Consider the following 21,671-nt stretch of genomic DNA (forward strand, 5'->3'; position numbering starts at 1 on the left):
CAAGAGAACAGTGAGTTACCTCTTCAGTAAAAATGTCAATCTTAAAAGTCTGTGTGGATTTAGAAGCAGCATGACTAGATTTTCCTGGCTTTTGTCCAGATACAAGTGGCTGGTCATCAGTACAAAGCTCTCCATTCACTGTGCATAAGGCAGTTGATATACTCTGTAGCATGTTGTGGATACTACCCTGTTGATTCAAAATAGCAATGCTGCTTAGCAGAGAGGCAGTCTAAATATTTGTAGTAAAGCTAGCAACATACTGTTGAACCCTGCTGTTTTGAACCTTTGGGGAAAATGAAAAAACAGTTCAAACTAATGAAAGTTCAAAATAGCTGATAGCAGATGAATAGAGGGCAAATTCAGGGGAAATCATTTTGTGTTCGAAATAATGATGTTTTAGAAATACTGAGTTCCAATTAGTAGGGTCCAACAGCTTACTGTATACATTAAATGTAGTACACAAGAGTATTATTAACTAATCATAACTTTCCAAGCTGCTATAACATGTACACATTCTCACCCCCAGAGGCCACAAATCCTTTCAGTTAGCACCAACGAGTGGCTTACATCAGTTAATTGAATTTTAATTTTAATAGCCTTTTAATTAAAGGGGAAATATAGATAAAACAATAGATAAGAGGTGGGTGAGGAATAAAATATGAAAAAAGAGGAAAAACATGCCACCAAATAGACTTAATCTCCAGCATGAAAGCACTGCTGCCTGCAGGTTGGAGGTACAGTCACACCCCTTTTAAGCAGCCACCCCTTAAACAGCCACCCCTACTAGGTGGCCCTGATGAGGGCTTTTCTATTGTTTTTACACTGTACCTCTATAAAGTGGCCAGCCCCCTTAATTAAGCAGCCAAAAATCAAAATTCCCAAGAGTGGCCATTTAATAGGGGTAAATTGTAGTCTATTTTGGTGTCCATCCATCAACCGTTAACTAAAAATCTATCCATAAATTAAGAATAGAGATGAACAAACCATTATTTGGTTTTGAAGACCAGATCTTTCAAGTTTTCTTGGAACTGTAAAGTGTGTGTTAGACAAGGACAATGAGGTTTCTAGTTTTAGCCACTTGGAAGTAAAGGACTGATACTTGACCTCAGCTGGGTTTGGTGTGGCCTGCAACACGTAAATACAAGAAAAATTATTTCAAGGCAAATGGTGTCAATAAAACAGAAGGTTTAAAGTGTAAACATAAAGAGATCCAGGGTGTGTCTTCTATGACATTAGAAATTTCTTTTGGTTTTTAGATACTCAACTTACTCTTTGATCAGACACGTCAATGGTTCTGCAAGTGATTCTAGAAACAGTAAGTCAAGAAAAGCTCCAAAACATCAGGATCAAACTGAGTAGATCACACTTATTACGGGAAGCCAAGGCATTAATAAAATTCAACTTCCCTGCAATGTATATTACTATTAGGGGAGGGGAAGGGCAGGGTGGGGGTGGGGGTGGGGGTGGTGGCTGGCTCTTCTATGTACTATACACGATGTGCAGTGATGCACATGACTTCATAAAGGATACTTCTTAGTTGCAGAGCAAATCTGAAGTAGGATTCTGCTGTGACTGAGGTCACCAAAATATGATGCAGGTCTGTGATGTACATTCTTCTGGAAAGAGAAAACAAGTTGACGAAGCTTTCCTTGTGTTTTGGTAAGCATGTCTGTAGGACCAAATGCAAAAACTCCAACAACATCCAAGCCTCCTGTCAACATTCTTGATACCTTTTGAAATAAAAGAAAGGGCAGAATTTTCATAATTATTTCAACTCTGCTTTAAAGTATGAATTACACACACTTACTTACATTCCTCTGTAGGGAAAATAACATTGAATAAAAGTACCACTTCGAAAAAGAAATTTACATTGGCCTATCCATTTTATATCTATCCTCCCATTGATGACGTAAGACAAAATTTTCCAAACATATTAACCGTTTTCCTAAAATTTTAATAACGATCAAAGTACCACCATGAATGTCTCCCTCAGAAATAAACTGATTTATCTTATACCTGGTCAGATCCAGTTGCATGCATGAGTGTTAACAAACTTCATGTCACATTACTTTTAACAAAATATTTAATATTCAAAAATTCGCAAATCGTGTTTGTCCTCCATGTATGTACCTTTCTCTAGTCTCACACTAATTTTTAGCCCTCATCACAGTACACATAAAGCTTAAATGCTACCTTTGGGATATAAAAGGTATGGCCCATAGACATTGCCATATATATGACTGTACACGTACACTTCACAACATGATATATGGGTTATTGACCAAGTGTGAAGTCAAGATGGCTCGATATTGGAAAAGTCCTTTTTTTGCGAGTTTATGGACCGAGACCGAGTCAAGGTTCATAAACTCGCAAAAAAAAGAACGAGGCCAATATCCAGCCATCTTGGCCGAACAAGCTTGGTCAATAAAGGATTTATTATATTGCTTTCGAGGAAATTTTTCTCACAGGACACGACGGGTAGTCCTGAGTGGGCAAGATAGCTCCATCTTGCCCGCTCAGGTAGCCAATCACAACGCAGGATTTGTTTCATCTTGCCCACTCGTGGAGCTAGCCATATAATAAGGTGTTTTAAAGTTACAGCTTGACATAAACATCCACAATTTAAGAATATCCACCTGACGAGCATGCTCTATAATCCAGTTGTTTTCAATCTCATCCATAGTAGCTGGTTTACTTTCTCCATCTAAAATCACATTAAACATTATTTTTATTTATGCTTTACAAACCATTTGGAAACGATGCTAAATTACAATTTTGTGCTTAGTTTATTTGCATTAAGTCCCTTTAACTTTCTAGCCAACAACTTGAGCAAAATATAAGATGAAGGCAAGTTGGAAGAGATGTACTGTGAATCTAATATTTAGATGAATATGATGTACAAAAGGAATATTGGAGGCCTACAGAGTAATTAGATAAAGCAACCATTAGAAACAAAATGAGCTTCAGTATAAGCAGGAATTTATATAAGTAACTTTCTTAAATTTCATTTTACTTTAGGTTCTCATATACCTGAATTTCCTGATTGTTCTGGTGTCCTGGCCAAATGGAGGACATAGTCTCTTTGTGGAGAGAGCTGAATGGAAAAGAAATAATATTCAATCTCTGCTCATTAATGATAAAACGACACAACTTACTGACTATGATCTCACATGCCCAAAACTGATTAAACAAAAAACAGAATTGTCACCTTAACTTACAACTTAACCAAGTTAAGCTTATCTAAATCCAATTGTAAATCTCATTTTTTTAATACTATATGTGAGAGTCCCTATAAAGCAGGATATAATTATACACACAGGGACACGGTCAGCAGTTACTTAATCGTAAAGGTATTATCTAATTTTTTTTTTTAAACACTGTATAAGAGAGTCCCTATAAGGCAGGATATAAGAATCATAACCTTAACTTACAACTTAATCAAGTTAAGCTGATCTCAATCCAATTTTAAATCTAATTTTTTTTTTTAACACTGTGTGAGAGAGTCCCTATAAAGCGGGATATAATTATACACACAGGGACACGGTCAGCAGTTACTTAATCGTACATGTATTGACGTCTAGGCCCCGTATAAGAGAGGCTTTAAGCCAATCAGCAGACGTAGCATTCTGAAAAAAATACACTGGGTAGATGGTTCCCCTCTAAGAAGAAAGATGGTCTTTAACAGTTCTCGTGTGTCTGAGCGTTTCAATCGTGGTACTGTCTTGTAGATTGTCTTGTGCGCAGCCACGTTCAACCCAGATTCTTTTTTTAATACCTAAGATGCACTTACCTGTCCAATTATCAAGCCAATTTGCCACTTATGCTTGCCATACAGGGAAGATATATAATCGCCAACGCTTTCCTCGATTATGATAGTTCTTCCCATGGTGGAAACCCTGTTTTGTCGCCGGTGATATTCCTTATATTCGATCATCCGCATCCGCCATGTTGGTTTTATGAAATGAACCGCGGGAACCTGGGACGGTAACTGGACCCCCTGCATCGTTCGACACATGCGCCCCTTTCTTCCTCTCTCTCGTGGTCGCCATCTTAAAGCGGTAAGGCGAAATTTTAGTTGGAATTTTTCCGTTTTTTTGACACTGTTTTCACGTTTACTATCGTTTTGTCTAGATTTAAAACTACCATAGGACATTAAGCATAGATTGAGGTAAAATGTTGTGTGGTTTTCTGTTGATTTATGTCAGAAAGTTCTGTTTTCATTTCGGCTCTTCAGAAGTTCACGTGTGTTGTTCGTTTTGTCCTGATCAAAGTTTTGTGGATTTTTTATGCAATACAATTTCTTTAAGGGACCCTGCTCCTGTGAAGTCGTGTTTGTTTTACTTATTGCATCTTACGCGTTTGTTAATTTGAAGAAAATCTATTATACTGAAATTATTAGCTACAAAAGTCAATTTGCATTACATACATGTGCAACAGGCAGTAATTTCAAACTGCAGGAGTCGAGTTCGTGGAATCAATAGTTTTCATTCAATTTATTACTTTTGGACAGGAAAAATGTCGGCTGACTTACAGTGGATGCTGTTGAGGAAGAACTCCTGTTTCTTGTTGAAAAATCAAGGAACAACATTTACAAAGGTGGGAATTGATTTTATTACTATACATTGAAGTCACTATCTCTTTTCTGACTGGCCAAAGGCGTACAGTGAATTTTCGAAATCAGTGCCTGTGATGTCATCTAGCTGCAGATTATATAATAATCATGTCAAGGACACTCAAGGTCACAGGTAATAATGTCATGTATGACCGTGGTGGATGATTTCTAAGGGTAATCATGTCAAGTTCACGCGCTTTGTGTTGCTCCCCCTCAGTGAAGAAGTAAAAACATGACTTCCATTTTTTTTTTCTTGTCAAGGGTTATCAGCGTCAGCCTTTGGCTTCGGCTGATAACCCCTACCTCGACCGTGATTGTTCTGGATATCACAAAAACCTCATCCAGTAATTGTTTATTGCCATGCAAATGGTGAGGCATTTATTACAACCTTACATGTAAACTGATGCAGCCTGGGCAGACACCTTCAACATTACCATAGTACCCTGACCAGGAATCATTACTTTCTTTTTCATTTTCAGGAACCTCTCAACCTCACTGGAAGGCATGCATTTAAATATAGTGGATTAGTGAACAAAAAGGTACTGTAAGGTTTCACTTCTTGTTATTCACAGTAGTTTTATTTTACAAGGTAGGTGGAGTATACCTGTATTGGATCAGAGCATGCATTATTTTCCTGTAGATACACTGTAGACGTGCTGTAGATACCCGGATTTTGCAGAAAGGGTAAAAGCTGAAAGACTTCCAACAGAGTGATCTGTCCATTAGTTTTGTTCATGAATTATCTTTTATGAAGCATCATTTCATCAGGAATGTTTGAATTGTGCATAAGTGGAAGTGACAACAGTGTCAGCGCAGTTGGTAGATAAAGAATCAATTGAAATCGGCTGCTACTGTGGAATTTGGTGTGGCATGAGCTGTTGTTAACCTCGAACTCTGCACAATTATTTAGTGAAACAAGCTGCAGACTCCAAATTGAGAAAAATGTTTTTATGTCTTGTTTGTTGTTAGTGATACTGTGTGGTAAAATGGGTCCCGGAAATTGGAAGAGGAGCTCTTTTTTTTTTTTTTTTCTTTTATTTTTTTTACTGTTGCATACAATACTAACATTACTTACACTACTAAGACTTCTTGCAATACTAACATTACCTACAATACTTACATTACTTACAATACTAACATCACTTACGCCACTACTGACATTACTTACAATACAACGGTTACTTACACTACGATTACTACTAACATTACGATTACACACAACAGCTACTACAGAAGAAGAAGAGGAGCTCAGGATTAGCAATAATTTGAAATATATATAAGTGGAGGGTAGCTTCTTGAATAAATTGTAACAAATTGTCTTTGTGTCATTCAATTCTATTAACACTGTTGTTGTGTTGGCAGGCTATTGGAGTTACTGCTGATCCCACTGGAAAGGGTGTGATTCTCTCTACCAAAAAGACCAAGTGTAAGTTGTAACGACCTGACAATATCATTTCATAAACGTTCAGTTAGAAAAATAGCCTGGTGTGATATGTCACAACTTTTGAGTAACAGCTATGACAAAATCTGCCAAAGGTTTTGACATACATGTAAACACTTTCCACAGAATACGGTATTTTTTAACTTTCAAGGCAACCCTGGACACTACAAGTTGTTACAAGAATTTCAATTTTACAAATACCAAACAGAGATAAATGAAATGCTACTTGTAAGGTTAAAAAAGATGATTTTCAATCAATCAATCAATCAATCAGTCAATCAATCAAACAAACTTTATTTATAGAGGGTGGCACTTAACAGTTAAAAACTAATGAACTTGTGGCCCTCTATAAACATTGTTACGATTTTCCCCTTGGTTTTTCTTTTTTTGTAATTCAGTGAGAACTTGAAGAACAGTATCTGTATATAATATACCATTTTCTTTTTCTTTTTTTAATGCCTAGCAGTTTGTGCTTTCTTATTTTTTCAACATATCAACATGGTGTTAGTGATGTTTGTAATAAATTATAGTGTTAAGTAATGCAGATCTTTAGTGTACTTTTAAGTGTAGTTTATGTAGTGTTTTGTGTATTTGTATTTGTATTTGTTAAAAATAATACAAAGCATAAAAGTGAAAAAACAACAACAACAACAAACAAACAAACCTGCAACTCGAAAAAATTGCTTGGTCTTTTCATTAGAAATCTATCTTATTGCATATGTCATCTTGCAGATGCTAACAAGCCTGCTAAGGTGAACTCCAAGGTGACTCTGGCTGGTGACTCACGTCGCACTGTCAAAACCATCAAGAACCTGTGTGGCAAGAACTATTACCGACAAGACCTTGAAGATGCAGCAGTCAGGAGGGCTTCTGCTATCCTCCGCAGCCAGAGGGCCACCACCACTGGTGTGCAGAAGAAGCGAACACGCAGAAAGCGCAACTAAGTGCACACAATGATATCTGCAACCAGATAATAAATTTGAGAACAGTCAATTTGTTGCCTTGTTGTCTTTCTTGTTCCCAGTTTATGCCCATGAAGATTGATTGATTCTTACATACAGTGTAGATGATAATAGTAGACTAGTAGTTACAGTTGTTTTATAATGAAAAATACAGATCACTGTATACATGCACATGTATGTAAGGCAAAAGGGACAAGTAATTTGTTCCACTTGTTTTAACTGTACCCTGGGCAGGTGTGTATGCTACATAATTTACATTATTTATGCAATTTGATTTTATGCAATCCACTACACAGATTGTTGCGATAAATGAATGCTTGATTCAATCTCAAAAATCGTTGAGATTTGTTGGATGGGAAGAGAAAGCTGTGACCTGTGTTAGTTATACAGTTTGATTGTACACTATCCACTACACCGTATGTTGTGATAAATGAATGCTTGATTCTTAAAAATCGTTGAGAATTGTTGTTGGATGGGAAGAGAAAGCTGTGACCTGTGTTATTTAGTGCTAGCTAGTCAGTGTATAATATATCCTTCTTTGACTTTGCTCAGTTATTGTCTAAGAAGTTTTTTTTATTATTACTATTTATTGCCACACACTTATAATATTTACCATACATACACATACATTAATTATAATTTTAAAACAACTACGTACTCTACTTACAGTACTACATTTACTTACACTTCATTACAATACTTGTCTAATGCTTATCTGCATATTAGAAGAAGTTGAAACCAATTACATCTCAAAAAGAAAACCAGAAATCAAAGTGCTAGTCACTTCCCCAGTCTGCACACAAACCCTTAGTATTCTGTTGCTGGCCCCTTTCAATATGATCTTTTGAAGGGGAGACAGGGGGTGCTTACCATTTACAGAAACCATCCGGTTGGAAATTTCAGGCAAAAACATTAAACGGGTGAATGCCACGTTGCGAGAGAAGGAATCGCTATAAAGTATATCCATATCAGCTAGAGAGACTTAAAAGAGCAGAAAAATAGCATCAACTCAAATCACAGCCCATATTTTCAGAAGCTTCCCAAACGGAATGGCGCGAACCATTTGATTTTCCAACTGGAATTTCCGGTTTTCCCATGTAAATGGTAAGTACCCAGGGTTTTTCCACATTTTCAGCTTTGCCATGGGGGAATTGGAGGAAAAGGGTATTTCCAAAGGCCAAGAACCAAATTACCTAGCACTTTACATAATGAGAAACAGTGCATGTACTGCGTGCAGTGGACTATACAGGGGGAGGTGTACCTTTTCAAGTTTGATGTACGTGAAATTGCACGTGTACATTGAACCGAAATATAGGAAGGTTCTGCAAAACTTGTTTAGGTGTACGCATTCGTCAGACAAGGTCCATGGATTTAAATGCCTAAGATAAGTTAGTTGAGAACAGGGTTTGCAGTGGCTCAACAGTCCTATTTGAGATTACCGACTGTTTCTTAATGTATCTGGAACACACCTAACAACTAATTCATCCACGTATGTTAAAGGTTACCCAAACGTTAGCCATTCTATTAGAAATTATTGAAACCTTCCCGTGTACAGTTTTTAAGTTGGAAATATTGAGATCAAGAATGCAATACAGGAAGATAGAACTTACTAACAACTTCAAGCTCTGGTTGGGGTAGTTCAATTCTTTACATCCATTTGTCTGCTCTGAGGGTAGCAAGTGTACAGTTTCTCTTAGTCTCCATCTTAATGGAGTGTGTTTGATGATGGTACATGTGCTGATAAAAATTGTTTCTTTTTGATGGTCAAATATCTGGGGCTATCGTTTCGATCTGCTATTTAATGATCGCCAGAATGTTCATCGACACTTCATTGTTCAAGTTGTGTCATGCTTGACGAAGGCTCATTAAAACCAGTTAAACTGAAATAAAGTCAGTTAAACTGAAAATAACCAGTTAATCGGAAAAAAAATACAAATGGCTAGACCCTTTGCAGCCTGCCTGTCAACATATTAGAACGTGTATGATCTCTGCAAACATGTACAACTATGGTCGTACTTTACTTGCAGGGGTTCGGGGTTTGAGAAGTTGGGAAAATAGAGGGCAGGAGAGGGAAATGGGATTCACAAAAAATTTTGCAACCTTGCTTAACATTTACAACGGGAACCACAGGTAGACATCTCCCTCTCTTGTCTTACCGGTCTCCGGCCAAAAGAGCAAAAGTAATTTCGTAAAATTGTAAAGACGCTTTAGACAGCCCGGGAAGGCTAAAAAACATTACACGAGTTGATTAACGTTTCATTTAACTCTATTGGGATATTCAGGCCGAGATGTAATTTAGATATGCAATTTTCAGAGCTTTATTCATGACCCTCATAGATTCTGTTCGTTTCATATAAACAACAGACCCTTTGCACGATCCGGTCACATGGTACGGAATTAATTTCGCTGGGACGCGAGTTACACGGTGGGACTTCCAAAACAAAGGAACTCGTACCAGTCCAGCCAGACTTTCCTTTGTTTTGAAAGTCTCACTGTGTAACTTGCGTCCCAGCTTAATTAATTCCACACCATGTGACCAACACATAGAGTGGTTGGCCTGTGCGGGGACGCAGTATAGCTAGAGGTGTTGGCCCAATCAAATCATGGAACCGATTAGCAAACTTAAGAAAACTTGGCCCAGATTTCGGTCTCTCGACCACGTCAAAGAAGCGGCGAGCATAAGAATAACGAAAATGCTGAAAGTGGAAAATGGAACAACGGCGCCGTGACGCTATAATGTGAAAACAAGAACTTCAGAGGGAACTGAATAATGATAATGTCGATCTTTATTTTCTTTATGCCGTTTTTGTTGGTTTTTTTTTTCCTGGTTCCATATCTCTGACGTTACCTCAAATTGTATTTGCATCTCTGGTCATTTTATTACCACCAGAGGGTGAGACAGATTATTTTGCCAGATCGAGAACACTTAGCCACGAGAAAGTCGCGCTTCGTGCTTGGCTTTTTGCTTCGAGCATCGTGCTGCCCCCCAAATACTGTGAAATAAGTTCAATATCATGGGTTAGGTTAAAAATCAAACTTCAACCAAATTTCCCTGTAGTGGGCTTTTTATTAACTTTATCAAGGTATCAATTATACGCAGTCTTTAAATTAATTTAAGCTAACATGATATAAAGAGGGAGTATATGTGGCTCTCTATACCATCTTCTCTCTTTGATAACTCCTTTTTTTCTCTGACTGTTTGTTCAGATTCTAAGTTCTTCAATTTGACTTTTGATCCTCCTTGATTTTTATTTTCCTTCAAGTATTTGTAGTGTAAAACAGAAAGACTAAGCACTGATAATCGCTGTAAGTCGGTTTCTATTTCCTATTGATTCAGACCGTAATATTTGCTTATGCCACCTCAGTCGACAGTTCCAAACACTTGGGCACATGCATGAATTTATGCTATAGTACAAAAAAATAATTATAATAACGACTCAAAAGTATTTCTTGATAAATAAATAATTTTAGCAAGAGAGTAAAAATATCCTCTCTTGAATTTACCTCTTATTCCAGAATAAAGCCTAATTTATTTTTAACTTCCTAAACGTAAATCTTATTGAAAACTTTTGCAATATGCTGCACTTGATTTCAAAGCAGATCAAGTCTGACTAAGCCAAGAAATTAACTTATAAATTCTCTTTACATTTGAGATTTCGGAATGAGTCTAAAAGTTTTGTCAGAGACCATCCAAAATTTTGAAAGGGAAATTTTTCATATGCGTCTGTACAACTCAGCGGATGTAGTACATTCTCTCTGACATCCTCGATGGCGGAGCTCCAGGGCCTTTGCTTTAATTTGCCGGAATAAGAGAAGGCTCTGGAAACGAGACTGTTCTTATGGCGAGAAACGTCTTTCCCAATGTTTTTCTTCTCTTCTCCTCCGAGACTTCTTCGAACGTTCATCGACACCATTCCTGTTCTTGATATGTCGGTCTTTGTTTCTGAGACCAAGACAGATTCTTGCAAAGATCAACAACTCAAAGCTTCACCGACTACAAGTCACTGCTAGGGTAATTCAGCACTTTGCTGTTTGTCCGTGAACCCCTGACCTGGTTCAGCGTAGCGATTAACTTAGCATTGTTCGAGTCAACTGACTTGATCCTTCTCTCCTGAGCCTCTATAATGACCTGCTTTGCGTGGATGACTTCTTGCATTTCTTTCTGCTCTTTGCGCAGCTCACTTTCTACGCTCACCAAACGATCCAGTAACTCTTTCATTTCTTTATCCTTTTCCTGTCGCAGTTGTTGAAGGTTGTTTTCGCTCTCTGCTAGTCTCTCCTTGAAAGAGGCCACTAGCTTGTGAGTGCTGGATTCTTGTAAGATAAGCTGTTCATGTGTAGATGCCAAAGTTCTCTTTGTTTCTAACAGTTCTTCACGGAGGTCTGAAAGTTCTTTCTCGTACTGTAAAAAAAAAAAAATGGAAAAGAGGAAAGTTAAGTCTCTTTTTGCTTTCTGTATCGTGCTAAAAAAGAAATATCAGCAACTATAGGGCTAGGTACCGTTGCGCTAACTTCATCGCCTGCAATTTACTCTCTTAAATGGCCGGTGACCCCCTCTTTTCTTTTCGTAGATCACTACCTTTACTAATTTTCTCCATTTTAGACTGAAAAAACAAACAAGACCAGAAAAAAAAAATTGTAGGTGAGAAGTTAAAAATATTTCGCCTTTTCTACTCTCGTATGGCCGAAGTTTTCTCAGTTCGAACATGGACCGGCAAGACTATCATGTATTCTGTTTCAAGGTCTATTCTACCTCAGCGAACGACATCAGCTCCTTCAGTTTACTTAATAGACTTACTTGTGGTGAATTGAACACGTTTACCTGATCTGAATTTCACGAATCTTGCCCCTTTTACTGCTGATAGTCGTACGCTAAGATCGTCTTTAAATAACAAAAGCTTCCAAAAATGCGCCCTATTTCAAAAACGAGCCCAAAAGTTGATCTTTGCCTTACTGCATGGCAAGTCTTTAAAAATCTGTAGGTGGGAACATTTGCGCGCGAACGTCCTTAATTAGTAGTTGCAATGAAAACGAATTAACTTGCAATAATCGATCATGTAGAAATAAACGATAAAATCGAACAAAGTTTCAGAGTCGTCATGACGCCATTATAAAAAGTTCAAAATGTTGAATCATTTTGAACTTGATAATGGTGTCATGACGACACTGAAACGTCGTTCGATTCTATGGCTCCTTTTTGCAAGCTTATATGTTATCAAACCTTTGCTAATAATTGTTAGGTTATCATGATTTGGAAATACGAAGATACTTTTATGTTCATGATTGCATGATCATCTCTGTGTCATATATTAGTTGATCGTACTTAATTGTCTCTTGTATTACAAGAGGGGCCATTGAATATAGAGTTAAATAGACCTGCCACGTAGCACCGAAGATCATGCACCATTTTTCTAACGAGACGTTTGAAAATGCCAGAACCCAGCGCTGATCAATTTAAAACGTGTAGTGTATTGCTTGGCAAATAAAGTTTGCTATATTAAACAAAAGTCTGAAAAAGAACATTCGACGCTAGTTTGGGAATCATGTTACAATTAATCAGTCTAGATGAATTACGAGTAGCATGTACAGATGATGCAGGACTCCCGAAATTCTATACGATATTGTGCGATTGACCTCTTTGCTTTCAGAACAAGACAAGTCACTTTCCATTGCCTTCTTATTTCGTGTAGCTATACAATAACCAACTGTATAAAATTAAGTAAAATGCAAGATGCGATTTTTATTGAATAGCCAAATCAAAAGCCATGTCATAAGGTACAGCACAACACGGAAGAACAAAACGAAGACAGTTATAACCTTATTAAGAGCGAGTAGATGAGAAGTATGCATGTTTGTACTGTATAAGGACTAACCTCTGCTACTGTCTTTGGCGGTAGAATGTCACAGCCATTAGCAAATTCGTCCTCAGCTTTAGGTGCCATTCTTTCCCAAGGTGTGCTGTGAAATCAATTAAAATGAACGGAATATAAGACTTGTGAACTTTTTTGACCTGACGGAAAGTTAATCTTTGTTTAACCGAGGAATTCGGAGCACACGGGCTCCGTTTGCACACTATAACGAGAATGCAATGCTAACTATAAACTTCAACTCATGAGTCTGAATTAATTTTAAGCCGTATACTTGTATAGTGCGACATGGGGCTATTGTTGGTAAGTTCTAAAAAGATTTGCCTTTTGTTTGCTTTCGTTAGGTCTAAGGGCAACGTGAAGAAGATTTGCATTTCAATACTGGTCGAACAAAACACTAACCACAACTTCAATCTACTTGTGAGCACAGTTCTTTCAATTTGAAGAGCTCTCAGAGAGGGAGAGAGAATCGTACCATTAAGTATTCTGTTTCTCTTGTGAATATACAATGATCATTTGACTATGAACAATGAAGTTAAATGAGTTGCTCCTTCAAAGCAATTGACGTGATTTAATTACATCTTATATTCAATTCATGGAAAGAATAAGGCTCGATTTCCGCCACTCTGTCGACTCCGATCTTCGTTGGTAATCGAGCCTAGGAAAGAACTTGAACACGCTACAATAGGTTTGAAACTCAATATTTTTGAGTGAACGAGGATGCATATATTTCCCGTGACAACAACGCCGGCAGGAAAGGTTATTGTATAGGCATCCAACATATAAGTAATTTATTACGTGTATGCCTTTTGATAGCAACCAAGATAACAATTTCGAGCTCGTAAAAACTCATTTTCACGGAACTTTCCTTTTGGGCACAATATTAAATTTTTCTGAGTTTCGTTTGTCAGATACAAGCAAAATTAGAAACCTCTCATGCCAAAAAAGAGACGGTCGAATAATTGAAGACGTTGCTATACACGAAGAAAAACACCGTTACCTAGCGTCGTTAAAGAGGGGCAAAGTACAAAGTAAAGCCACATTCAATTTCCATCAAAAAAGGCCAAGATAACGAAACAAAAAAAGTGTTTCTTCTTAGGCCTTGTCTGAGAAAAAGGTAGAGAGGAGGAGAAGCCGCAGTAGTATAAATCAGTTTATATGATTTTAGTCGACATGATTCCGCCCAAATGTTTCATAAATCCAGTTTTTTAAAGACGACCAATAACTAACTGTCAATCCAGAACTTTTTTTAAAAAAAGATGTGAATACACCTAAAAGAGTACTAAGAGGATATTTTGTAAAGAGTAGTTGAGAGTTGAACTCGAGAGATGGCAAGAGTATTCTTCAGCTACCGTCTACGATTTTCAGTGAGCGGTCGAACGAAATGAGAGTATGGGAGGGTAAACAAAATCTTACTCGTTCTTGTGGTTCTTGTGGTTGTAAGCTCAATTTAATTCATCTGTTAAGCTGAGATATCTGCTACTTCGTTCAGAATAGAAATTCAACGGTTTTTTCTACTTTTTGCTAAGAAACGGTCGACGTTGTTCTGATCCTACATGATCTCTAGAAGTGCCAAGAGCGCTTATCGTATATTTATCCGTACACAATATCAGCAATGCAATAGTCATTACACTTGTGACGAAAGTCTGACGACAATAATAAGGACATAGTGTAGCTATATTGTCTTGAGAGACCACCATCACGACATAATGGTTAAAAAAACATTCGATCAGTTCATGAGATGGCAAGTTCTTCATTTTTTCTCATACTTACCCTGAACCTAGTATCCTGTCCACCGGACTGGGTGTCCGAGGCATCTTCCGCATCCTTCTCTTTCCTCCCTCAAAGCTGCTGGCAACACTGTGCCAGCTCTCTTCGCTTCCACTGGAGCTGCTGCTGGTCCGCGACGGGCTACGAATCACGTGACCTGCAGCAGGGTTCAGAAACTTTGTCGAGCTGCTACTCGAGCGAGGTGAAGAGCGAGGCGAATCAACTGATGAAAGTGGGGGCGGCGGCTTTGGAGTGGTTGGTCTGGGAGGTGACGTTGTCTCGGGCGAGGAAGTCCGAGATCGATCCGTTATAACGGGAGAGGTATTAACGGGCAAATATCTTCGGGGTAAGCTTTGGTGGCGTGATTCAGCAACCGTCCTTAACTGTTTTTGCCTTGGGCTATCTGATTCCCTTAAACTTGACGTAGAGTTTGATATTTCTCCTTGGTAAATCACTCGAGCGTCACCAGCATTCTCGCCATCTACACTCGAAATGATCAACGGCCCCTCCGAGCGCGACCGACGACGTGAATCCGATTTTTTTGTCGCTGGACGTCTTTCCGACGAACTGCGATCGCGATCGACCGCACCCGGAAGCACGTTGCCAGAATCTTCGGATGCGATCGCCCTCCGATATGATCGCCTACGAAGACTGCTTTGTAAATCATCTTCGTACGATACCCGTTTTCTCGGCGAATCAGAAGGATCTGTATCGGAGATGGGCGAGAGGACCGACTTATCATAACGAGGGACCATTAACTGTTCAGGAGCCGTAGACGGCGTGCTGCCGTTATAAACAGGGTTTGTCTCCGAAGATGTATCGTTTGAGGGCTTTGTTTTCCTTTTATTGGGAGACTTCATGATCCTGATTTGTGAGACTGGAGTCAGAGTGATGTTTTTCTTGTCTTGGTCACTCACAAGGTCTGAAGATGACGCCCATTTTCTGTGCGCCAAGAGGTTCTCATTGCCAAGAGCGAATTTTCTCTCAGAATCGTGATAAATCTCTTGGAGTGATTTGAGAATAAACTGTAACGGGCGAAGTGTCTCCACGGCATCCTAAAAAAATGAACAAAAATGTTTTAAACTGAAAACCTATCGGAAAAAAAGTAAAAGTGAAGCCTTAGAGCCGACTGGCTCATAGCAGCCGGAGCTTATCCCGGTTTCTGTAGCATGAAGCGGCTAGGAGTATTTCTACTTCCCCTGGACTGGATGCTAGTCCATCGCAGGCCACTTCCCCGCAATTTGTTAGGTTTCCCCAACAATTCGCGATCGCCGGTACCCATTTATACTCCTGGGTGGAGAGAGGCACTGTGCGAGTTAAGTGTCTTGCCCAAGAACACAACAAAGTGTCCCTGGCCAGGGCTCGAACCCGGACCGCTCGATCAGGGGACGAACGCACTAACCATGAGGCCACCGCGCCGGAAAAATCGGAAAAACGAGCAATTAAAAGAGCTACGTCATGGTTTGCGCATCTTGAAAAGTTAAGCCCAAATTTTTCAAGTCCGTCGTTTACAATCCGATCCGTGTGAATCTTCCCCATCCTTAACCATCTCTGTTCCTTTATGGCTTGTTATTGTCCCTTTGCTGTTTTTCTATCATAGTTCATTACTATTTTAAGGTTTTCTTTCAATTTACAAGTAATTTTGTACACGGCCAAAATAACTCAAAATTAATACAGTGACTGAGCTTCTCTAGGGTGGCTGCCAATAGTTTTACGATCGCAAGCGAGCTGGGGACGAAAGCTCAAGTAATCTGCTCGCGCTCGAAGGAAAACGTCAGTGTTTTTATAATTCAAGACCAAAACCCAAAATTTTAACAAGGATGATAGTAAAACACTAATTATTAGTAAAACATTTAATTATTGCTTATTACAAATAATAAGTTTGAGAGGACTGAGTGTAAAAACGAATGCAAAAACAGCATTCAACTGAACATGACACTTGCGTGCGCAACCCCATAAATGATTACCCTATGGAGACGCCTTAAATCCTCTCGGCACCACCATGAGGATCGCCAAAAATGAGTCTTTGAGCATTATAGAATGTTAAAAAACGTAGTGAAGAACCCCGCAATTACCTGATTCATCTTACTGGTCTGATCTTTTAAGATATCAAACATAAGAGCGAGTTCCCGTCCACTGTCGACGATTCCTTCATAATGGTTTTCAGTTGTGTCTGTTATTGTCTGTTCGGAAAGAAGACAAATGAACGCGATATAGTGACATGGATGCATGGCGAACAAAGTATTTATATCAAAGAAGCGTAACCTCGCTAAATTTAAAAAAGTAGATGGAAGAAAACCTGAGGCCCAAAATTAGACGTAACCTTCTCATTGATTGCCTTATTGGTCTGTACGAGTGTTTATGAAATCGTGATTATATAACACGAAGTCTTATTAGCTACCTTGTTGATTTGTATGACTGATTCTTTAAAATTTATGATAATAAAAGAATTGAAAATTTACACTAAGGGCACCGTCATGTGCTTTTAAGGCCCGATAGATAATTTCACTACACTACAGCATTAACTTACTGATATTTCCTCAAGAAACTTCCTCATGTTTACAAATTCCTTTTCCACAAACCCATTCATGAAGCCCATATATTCTTCCTTACCACCAAACCTGCAACATGAAAGAAGGGTTGTTATACAAAATGCACAATACCATGTACAAAGTGCTAGTAACACAGAGCTAACTCAATTTGTCAAGCTCGATTGTATAAATAGCTTCTACTCGACTCTATTCCTCGATAGTTTCTGAGCACAAGTTTTCTGAGATCTTGGCCGCCAATATAGAATCAAGCATAGGTCTTGATACAAGAGAGCCGGGTAGAGAGCCAGGGACTGTTGTAAATCAATTCCACATGGAAGAAATTAGTATCGATGGTCATTTCCTTTGTCCTTTCTTTGGGGCTTTGTTAAAACTGAAAAGAAAATCCGTCATTTTGGATTTGAATGAGGAGAGGGCCATTGCGACCACATTGTTCCATCACTATAAGTCTGTTCATGTGGCTTTGATTTAAGCAAAGCCAGAATAGTTTACGGAGTTAACAGTCGAGGACAGTCATTTATTTACCTGGTGAAATTGGCCAAGTTCTGCACCACCTTGGCAATCAGTGTTAAAGCTCTTGACGTTCTTTCATCTGGATATTCTGAATCATGATCAATACCACAGCCTTTTAATCAGTTTCAGTATATACATCTCCAACAGAAGAAACGTTTTACTAAATACTAATATAAATAACAGGTTGCAATTCATAAATAACAGCAAACTACTGTTTCACACTTCGGGAAACGAAATGAATGACAGCACTTACCTTGCACTAGGTGAAATAAACTTGGCGACAGAATTGCCGGGCACAAAAATCGGAGGAAAATTGATCCACTGGTGGAAAAAACAACAACAATCAAAACAAAAAAAAACTTTATCAGTTCGTGCACTTTCAAATTCAACTCGTATATATCCTTTTGAAATAAGGTCTTAAAGAAAGGATTTGTGATTCTCAATGTTGCTATGCCCTAACCTGATTAATTTGGTACTCAGATCCTCACTTCTTCCCTCACACCAGCGGCGAAATTCGTGGAATGTTATTCGAAGATCACTGTGAAGTTGATAAAAGGGATGAAACACAAATATTTAAAACCTAAACAGTTAACAATCAAAGTCCAAAATTATAATCAACGATGTTTCAGACTTTTGAAATAGCGCTGCTTCCATGTTAGAAGTAGGGAGTATTCGCTCTAAGAGCACGGAGAAATGTCAAGTTCACCCACATCCAGCTTACTAAGCTCATAAGTAGTAGCTCTACTCGCAAAAAGCCTTCCTTGGCAGGTCACATGTTACACTCTTACCTGGGAAAGAGGCAGGCTGAACACATGATCTGGTTCCAGGCTTTCTCGACGAACGTTTTTAGGTTTTCCTTATTGGATTCGATGTTCCCGGATGTTTTCTTGGATGGGTCAACCTGAGGGAAAAAAAAGCGTTATTTATTCAATATTTGTCAACATAAAACGGTAAAAGGCTCAAAAGTTTAGACTACTGCAAGAGATTTGTCTGAAAATGATGACTGCTCATCAGTCAATGTAACAACGTTTCCTGGTATTCTCGAAATATTTTTCATGATGCTGTTAGTGAATGAGAACCTATTGTTACAAAAGACCATTCTGACCAGATCAGCTCCTAAATTTTCTGCTTGAATATGCATGACAGAACGGAGAGAATCTTGATTAAGGTGGTTTCAGGGATCCATTGTCTGAATTCTGTTTACCTCGAGAGACAAAAAATTAATGTTACCTCGCAGTCATCTTCAAACTCGTACACAGATTGAACAAACTCTCCGAGGGTTTCCTGTAAATACTAAAGGACAAAACATTATTAGCTATGACCCAACCACAAGAAAAATACTTAGCTAATAAAGGACGTATATAACTACAGATGAAGTATGGCGGCTCTTGCGCCAGTTTGATGCTCCTGTTGGCATCAAAAATAGTATCGTTCCAAACTTAGCCCTTCTGTAACACAGCTTAATTGCTTCTCATAGCCTCTGACACGAGACGTACTGTGTCCTCTAAGTCACGATGCGCTGTTCATCACAGAAATGGCAGAACAGTCAAAAGAAAATGGAAACTAATAGAAAATACTCTACTATGTATTCCGCGACATTCAACGGTAGATAAAGTCATGATTAAGATGAAAAGAACAGCCCAACGTACCGATTCACCAATCATTTTCATGTAGGAATCCATGGCTTTTGTGGCAAAGGAATTACCACGAAATACAAGGTTCTCATCCTCTGTAAAAAGAATTGAAAAGTATCGGCACAAGTCACAAAGACTGGACATCTTCACTCAACAAAAACTACTTAGCAATTAGACCCGTAGCCCGCAAGGGCTACGGGTCAATAGCCCATTCGGCTTCGCCTCATGGGCTATTGACCCGTGGCCCTTGAGGGCGAAGGGTCTAATTGTTTTAGTATCATCCAACTAGTCGGACAAAAAAGGCAATAATAAAGTTAGCAAATGCAAGTTGAAGAAATATTTATTGGGGAATAAAACGAAAGAAAGCGTCACGCTCGATTGCGCCAATTTCGCTACTCGAGGACTATTACTAATAGTCCTCTAGTAGCGTAGCCAATCAAAAAGCAGGATTTGCATTAGTCCACTAGTTGGATGATACTAATAGGAATTATACATTCAACATGACAGAAATGTTTTCATAATCTTACCCAGATTCTTGACTTCCTCCATGACGACACTTGCTAGAAACTCTGTCGCTTTTCCAGAGGCTTGTAGTATTCTTAAAAGCACTCTTGAGATCTCGTCCTACATTCAAAACGGGTTGATATACAGTGAGTGTCTGAGTGTCATGATGTATTTACTCTCGAAGTCATGATCACTTAGGATTATAATGACTTCAATATTTGCTCACAAACCTTTTGTTTAACGCTGACAACTGGCTCCAAGGCTTTACAAACTGTCATGTAGTTACGCTTTAAATACTGAAAAGTAAGAGCTTGTGGTTAATGCAAATATTAAGGAATTGAAAAATTGTAGCGCGGTTGACACAGTGCGCAGGGCGTAATATTCATCCACAATATACCGTTAACAGGCGTTAGCCAGGTATCACTGTGATGCACATTATAACTTACAAATATAAATTGTAAATAATATGTATCTAAGAAAATATGAAAAAAGAGGCCTACCTCTGACAGTTCATTATAACACTTGACAGGAAGAATTGAGACTTTCTGCATAGAGAGAAAACAAGTCAGATAAATAACTTCTATAGCAATTTAACTGAAAAGAAAACCTTTAAACCCTGAGGAGGCAGCGTGGCTGAGTGGTTAAGGCGTCGGACCTGAAATCCAGAGGTCGCGGGTTCAAGTCTCCACTTAGTGGAGTTGTTCAGTTCCGGGTAGACCCTAGTCCAACTCCTCGGTCATGCTTGTAATATAGCCAACTGGTCGGCCTCCCACCGGTTGGGATTTTTAAGCCTATTATGTTTAGTTGATATATTTGTTTCTTTCAATTTGAGCTAAGCGCAAAGACCAATAAAAACAACAACAAAGGAAAAAAACTACTTGTAAGGTTAGGCAATGCAGTTTTACCTGATATTTAAACCTGAGTCTTATGCTCGACGATTCCCCTCCATTAGTCTTGTTGCTCTCCATGGTAACAGGATACCATTTCTCCACCTCCACACCCATATCTAACGAGTCGACCGCAACATCCACGGAACCTGGGACAGATAACAACGAAACGTAGAAACAGTAAGTTGTGTTGACACACATGCCATACAATAAATTCCAAAGAATAACAATTCAAAATGTTATTAATATAAATACTACAACTTAGTCGCACCTAGCGGGAACGTTTCTTAAACTGCGTTAATTTTTGTTCCGCTTCGTTTCGTAAACGATTTTTAAGTGTCCAAAAGACAGATGAAACTCAGAAGGCGCACTACGAAAACCACCGAACCATGGAATGGGCTCGACAACAGCGACCGCTCCCACTTTCTTCTGCTGACCCACCCACATTCCTTCTCGTTGTTTTGAGCTGGCTGTAAGCAAAAAAATCATATTTAAACACACCCGCTTCTTTCCCTTTCAATTCCCCATCTTTAGTTTGAATTCCTATCTTGTAACCATGGCTCCACTTCGCTTGCAGTCGAAGGAAATGTGGGCGGGTCAGCAAAAGAAAGTGGGAGTGGTCGCTGTACAAAAATTCGAGCCCATTCCACGGTTCCGTGATTTTCGTAGTAACTGACAACATTTTCAATTGACAATGGGAGGTCAAAGTAGGGAGGAAGAAATCAAATTTCTCACCAACAGGCTTTCTTTTCTCCTTCTTGTTTTTGCCATCACTTTCCTTGTAGATCTGCACCGTAATGGTCTTGACTTCAGGTAAATCACTGAAAGCAAGGCCAATACCAGTTTACCACGTTACGCTCAAAATGCACTCTTAAAACGAAAGGTAATTAAATTGACTCCACATAAAACAAGGCTGATGTTGGCGCAAAACG

At 38.7% G+C, this 21,671-nt stretch overlaps 3 protein-coding genes across 6 annotated transcripts in view; 1 reads left to right on the plus strand and 2 right to left on the minus strand.

Annotated features, from left to right (window-relative positions):
* Positions 1–3,969, minus strand: part of LOC110055998 (protein odr-4 homolog) — an 8,596-nt gene extending 4,627 nt beyond the window's left edge. The window contains exons 1-7 of the mRNA XM_020762432.2: positions 3,791–3,969; positions 3,031–3,094; positions 2,637–2,704; positions 1,531–1,730; positions 1,270–1,306; positions 985–1,125; positions 20–187 (exon numbers count right to left, since the gene is read on the minus strand). Coding sequence (XP_020618091.2) covers positions 20–187; positions 985–1,125; positions 1,270–1,306; positions 1,531–1,730; positions 2,637–2,704; positions 3,031–3,094; positions 3,791–3,940 — 828 coding nt within the window. The 5' untranslated portion in view covers positions 3,941–3,969. The remainder of the gene's footprint in view (positions 1–19; positions 188–984; positions 1,126–1,269; positions 1,307–1,530; positions 1,731–2,636; positions 2,705–3,030; positions 3,095–3,790) is intronic.
* Positions 3,970–3,996: 27 nt separating this feature from the next.
* On the plus strand, positions 3,997–7,046 carry LOC110056000 (large ribosomal subunit protein eL28-like). Its single transcript, XM_020762435.2, has 5 exons — positions 3,997–4,058; positions 4,511–4,596; positions 5,092–5,151; positions 5,975–6,038; positions 6,786–7,046. Exons 2-5 carry the CDS (start codon positions 4,516–4,518, stop codon positions 6,995–6,997), a joined length of 417 nt encoding a protein of 138 aa, XP_020618094.1. The 5' UTR covers positions 3,997–4,058; positions 4,511–4,515; the 3' UTR covers positions 6,998–7,046.
* Positions 7,047–10,062: 3,016 nt separating this feature from the next.
* LOC110055929 (disabled homolog 2-interacting protein-like) overlaps positions 10,063–21,671 on the minus strand; it is a 29,254-nt gene continuing 17,645 nt past the window's right edge. For all 4 annotated transcript variants that reach the window (XM_020762363.2, XM_020762364.2, XM_089274512.1 and 1 more), the window contains 16 exons: positions 21,475–21,560; positions 20,758–20,888; positions 20,353–20,397; positions 20,083–20,148; positions 19,876–19,972; positions 19,364–19,443; positions 18,945–19,007; positions 18,503–18,615; positions 18,175–18,252; positions 17,968–18,035; positions 17,727–17,802; positions 17,183–17,273; positions 16,728–16,835; positions 14,656–15,707; positions 12,889–12,973; positions 10,063–11,417 (listed from right to left, as the gene is read on the minus strand). In XM_020762363.2, coding sequence (XP_020618022.2) covers positions 11,010–11,417; positions 12,889–12,973; positions 14,656–15,707; positions 16,728–16,835; positions 17,183–17,273; positions 17,727–17,802; positions 17,968–18,035; positions 18,175–18,252; positions 18,503–18,615; positions 18,945–19,007; positions 19,364–19,443; positions 19,876–19,972; positions 20,083–20,148; positions 20,353–20,397; positions 20,758–20,888; positions 21,475–21,560 — 2,647 coding nt within the window. In that variant the 3' untranslated portion in view covers positions 10,063–11,009. The remainder of the gene's footprint in view (positions 11,418–12,888; positions 12,974–14,655; positions 15,708–16,727; positions 16,836–17,182; positions 17,274–17,726; positions 17,803–17,967; positions 18,036–18,174; positions 18,253–18,502; positions 18,616–18,944; positions 19,008–19,363; positions 19,444–19,875; positions 19,973–20,082; positions 20,149–20,352; positions 20,398–20,757; positions 20,889–21,474; positions 21,561–21,671) is intronic.

Source organism: Orbicella faveolata, unplaced genomic scaffold (assembly GCF_042242905.1).
Source record: "Orbicella faveolata isolate gen_17 unplaced genomic scaffold, um_ofav_v1 contig_36, whole genome shotgun sequence".
Taxonomy (NCBI): Eukaryota; Metazoa; Cnidaria; class Anthozoa; order Scleractinia; family Merulinidae; genus Orbicella; species Orbicella faveolata.

Coding starts and splice junctions, on each gene's coding strand:
- LOC110056000 (XM_020762435.2), top strand. CDS start 4,516: ATGTCGGCTGACTTACAGTGGATGCTGTTGAGGAAGAACTCCTGTTTC. Junction 4,597..5,091: donor AAGGAACAACATTTACAAAG/GTGGGAATTGAT, acceptor TTTCATTTTCAG/GAACCTCTCAACCTCACTGG. Junction 6,039..6,785: donor CTCTACCAAAAAGACCAAGT/GTAAGTTGTAAC, acceptor GTCATCTTGCAG/ATGCTAACAAGCCTGCTAAG.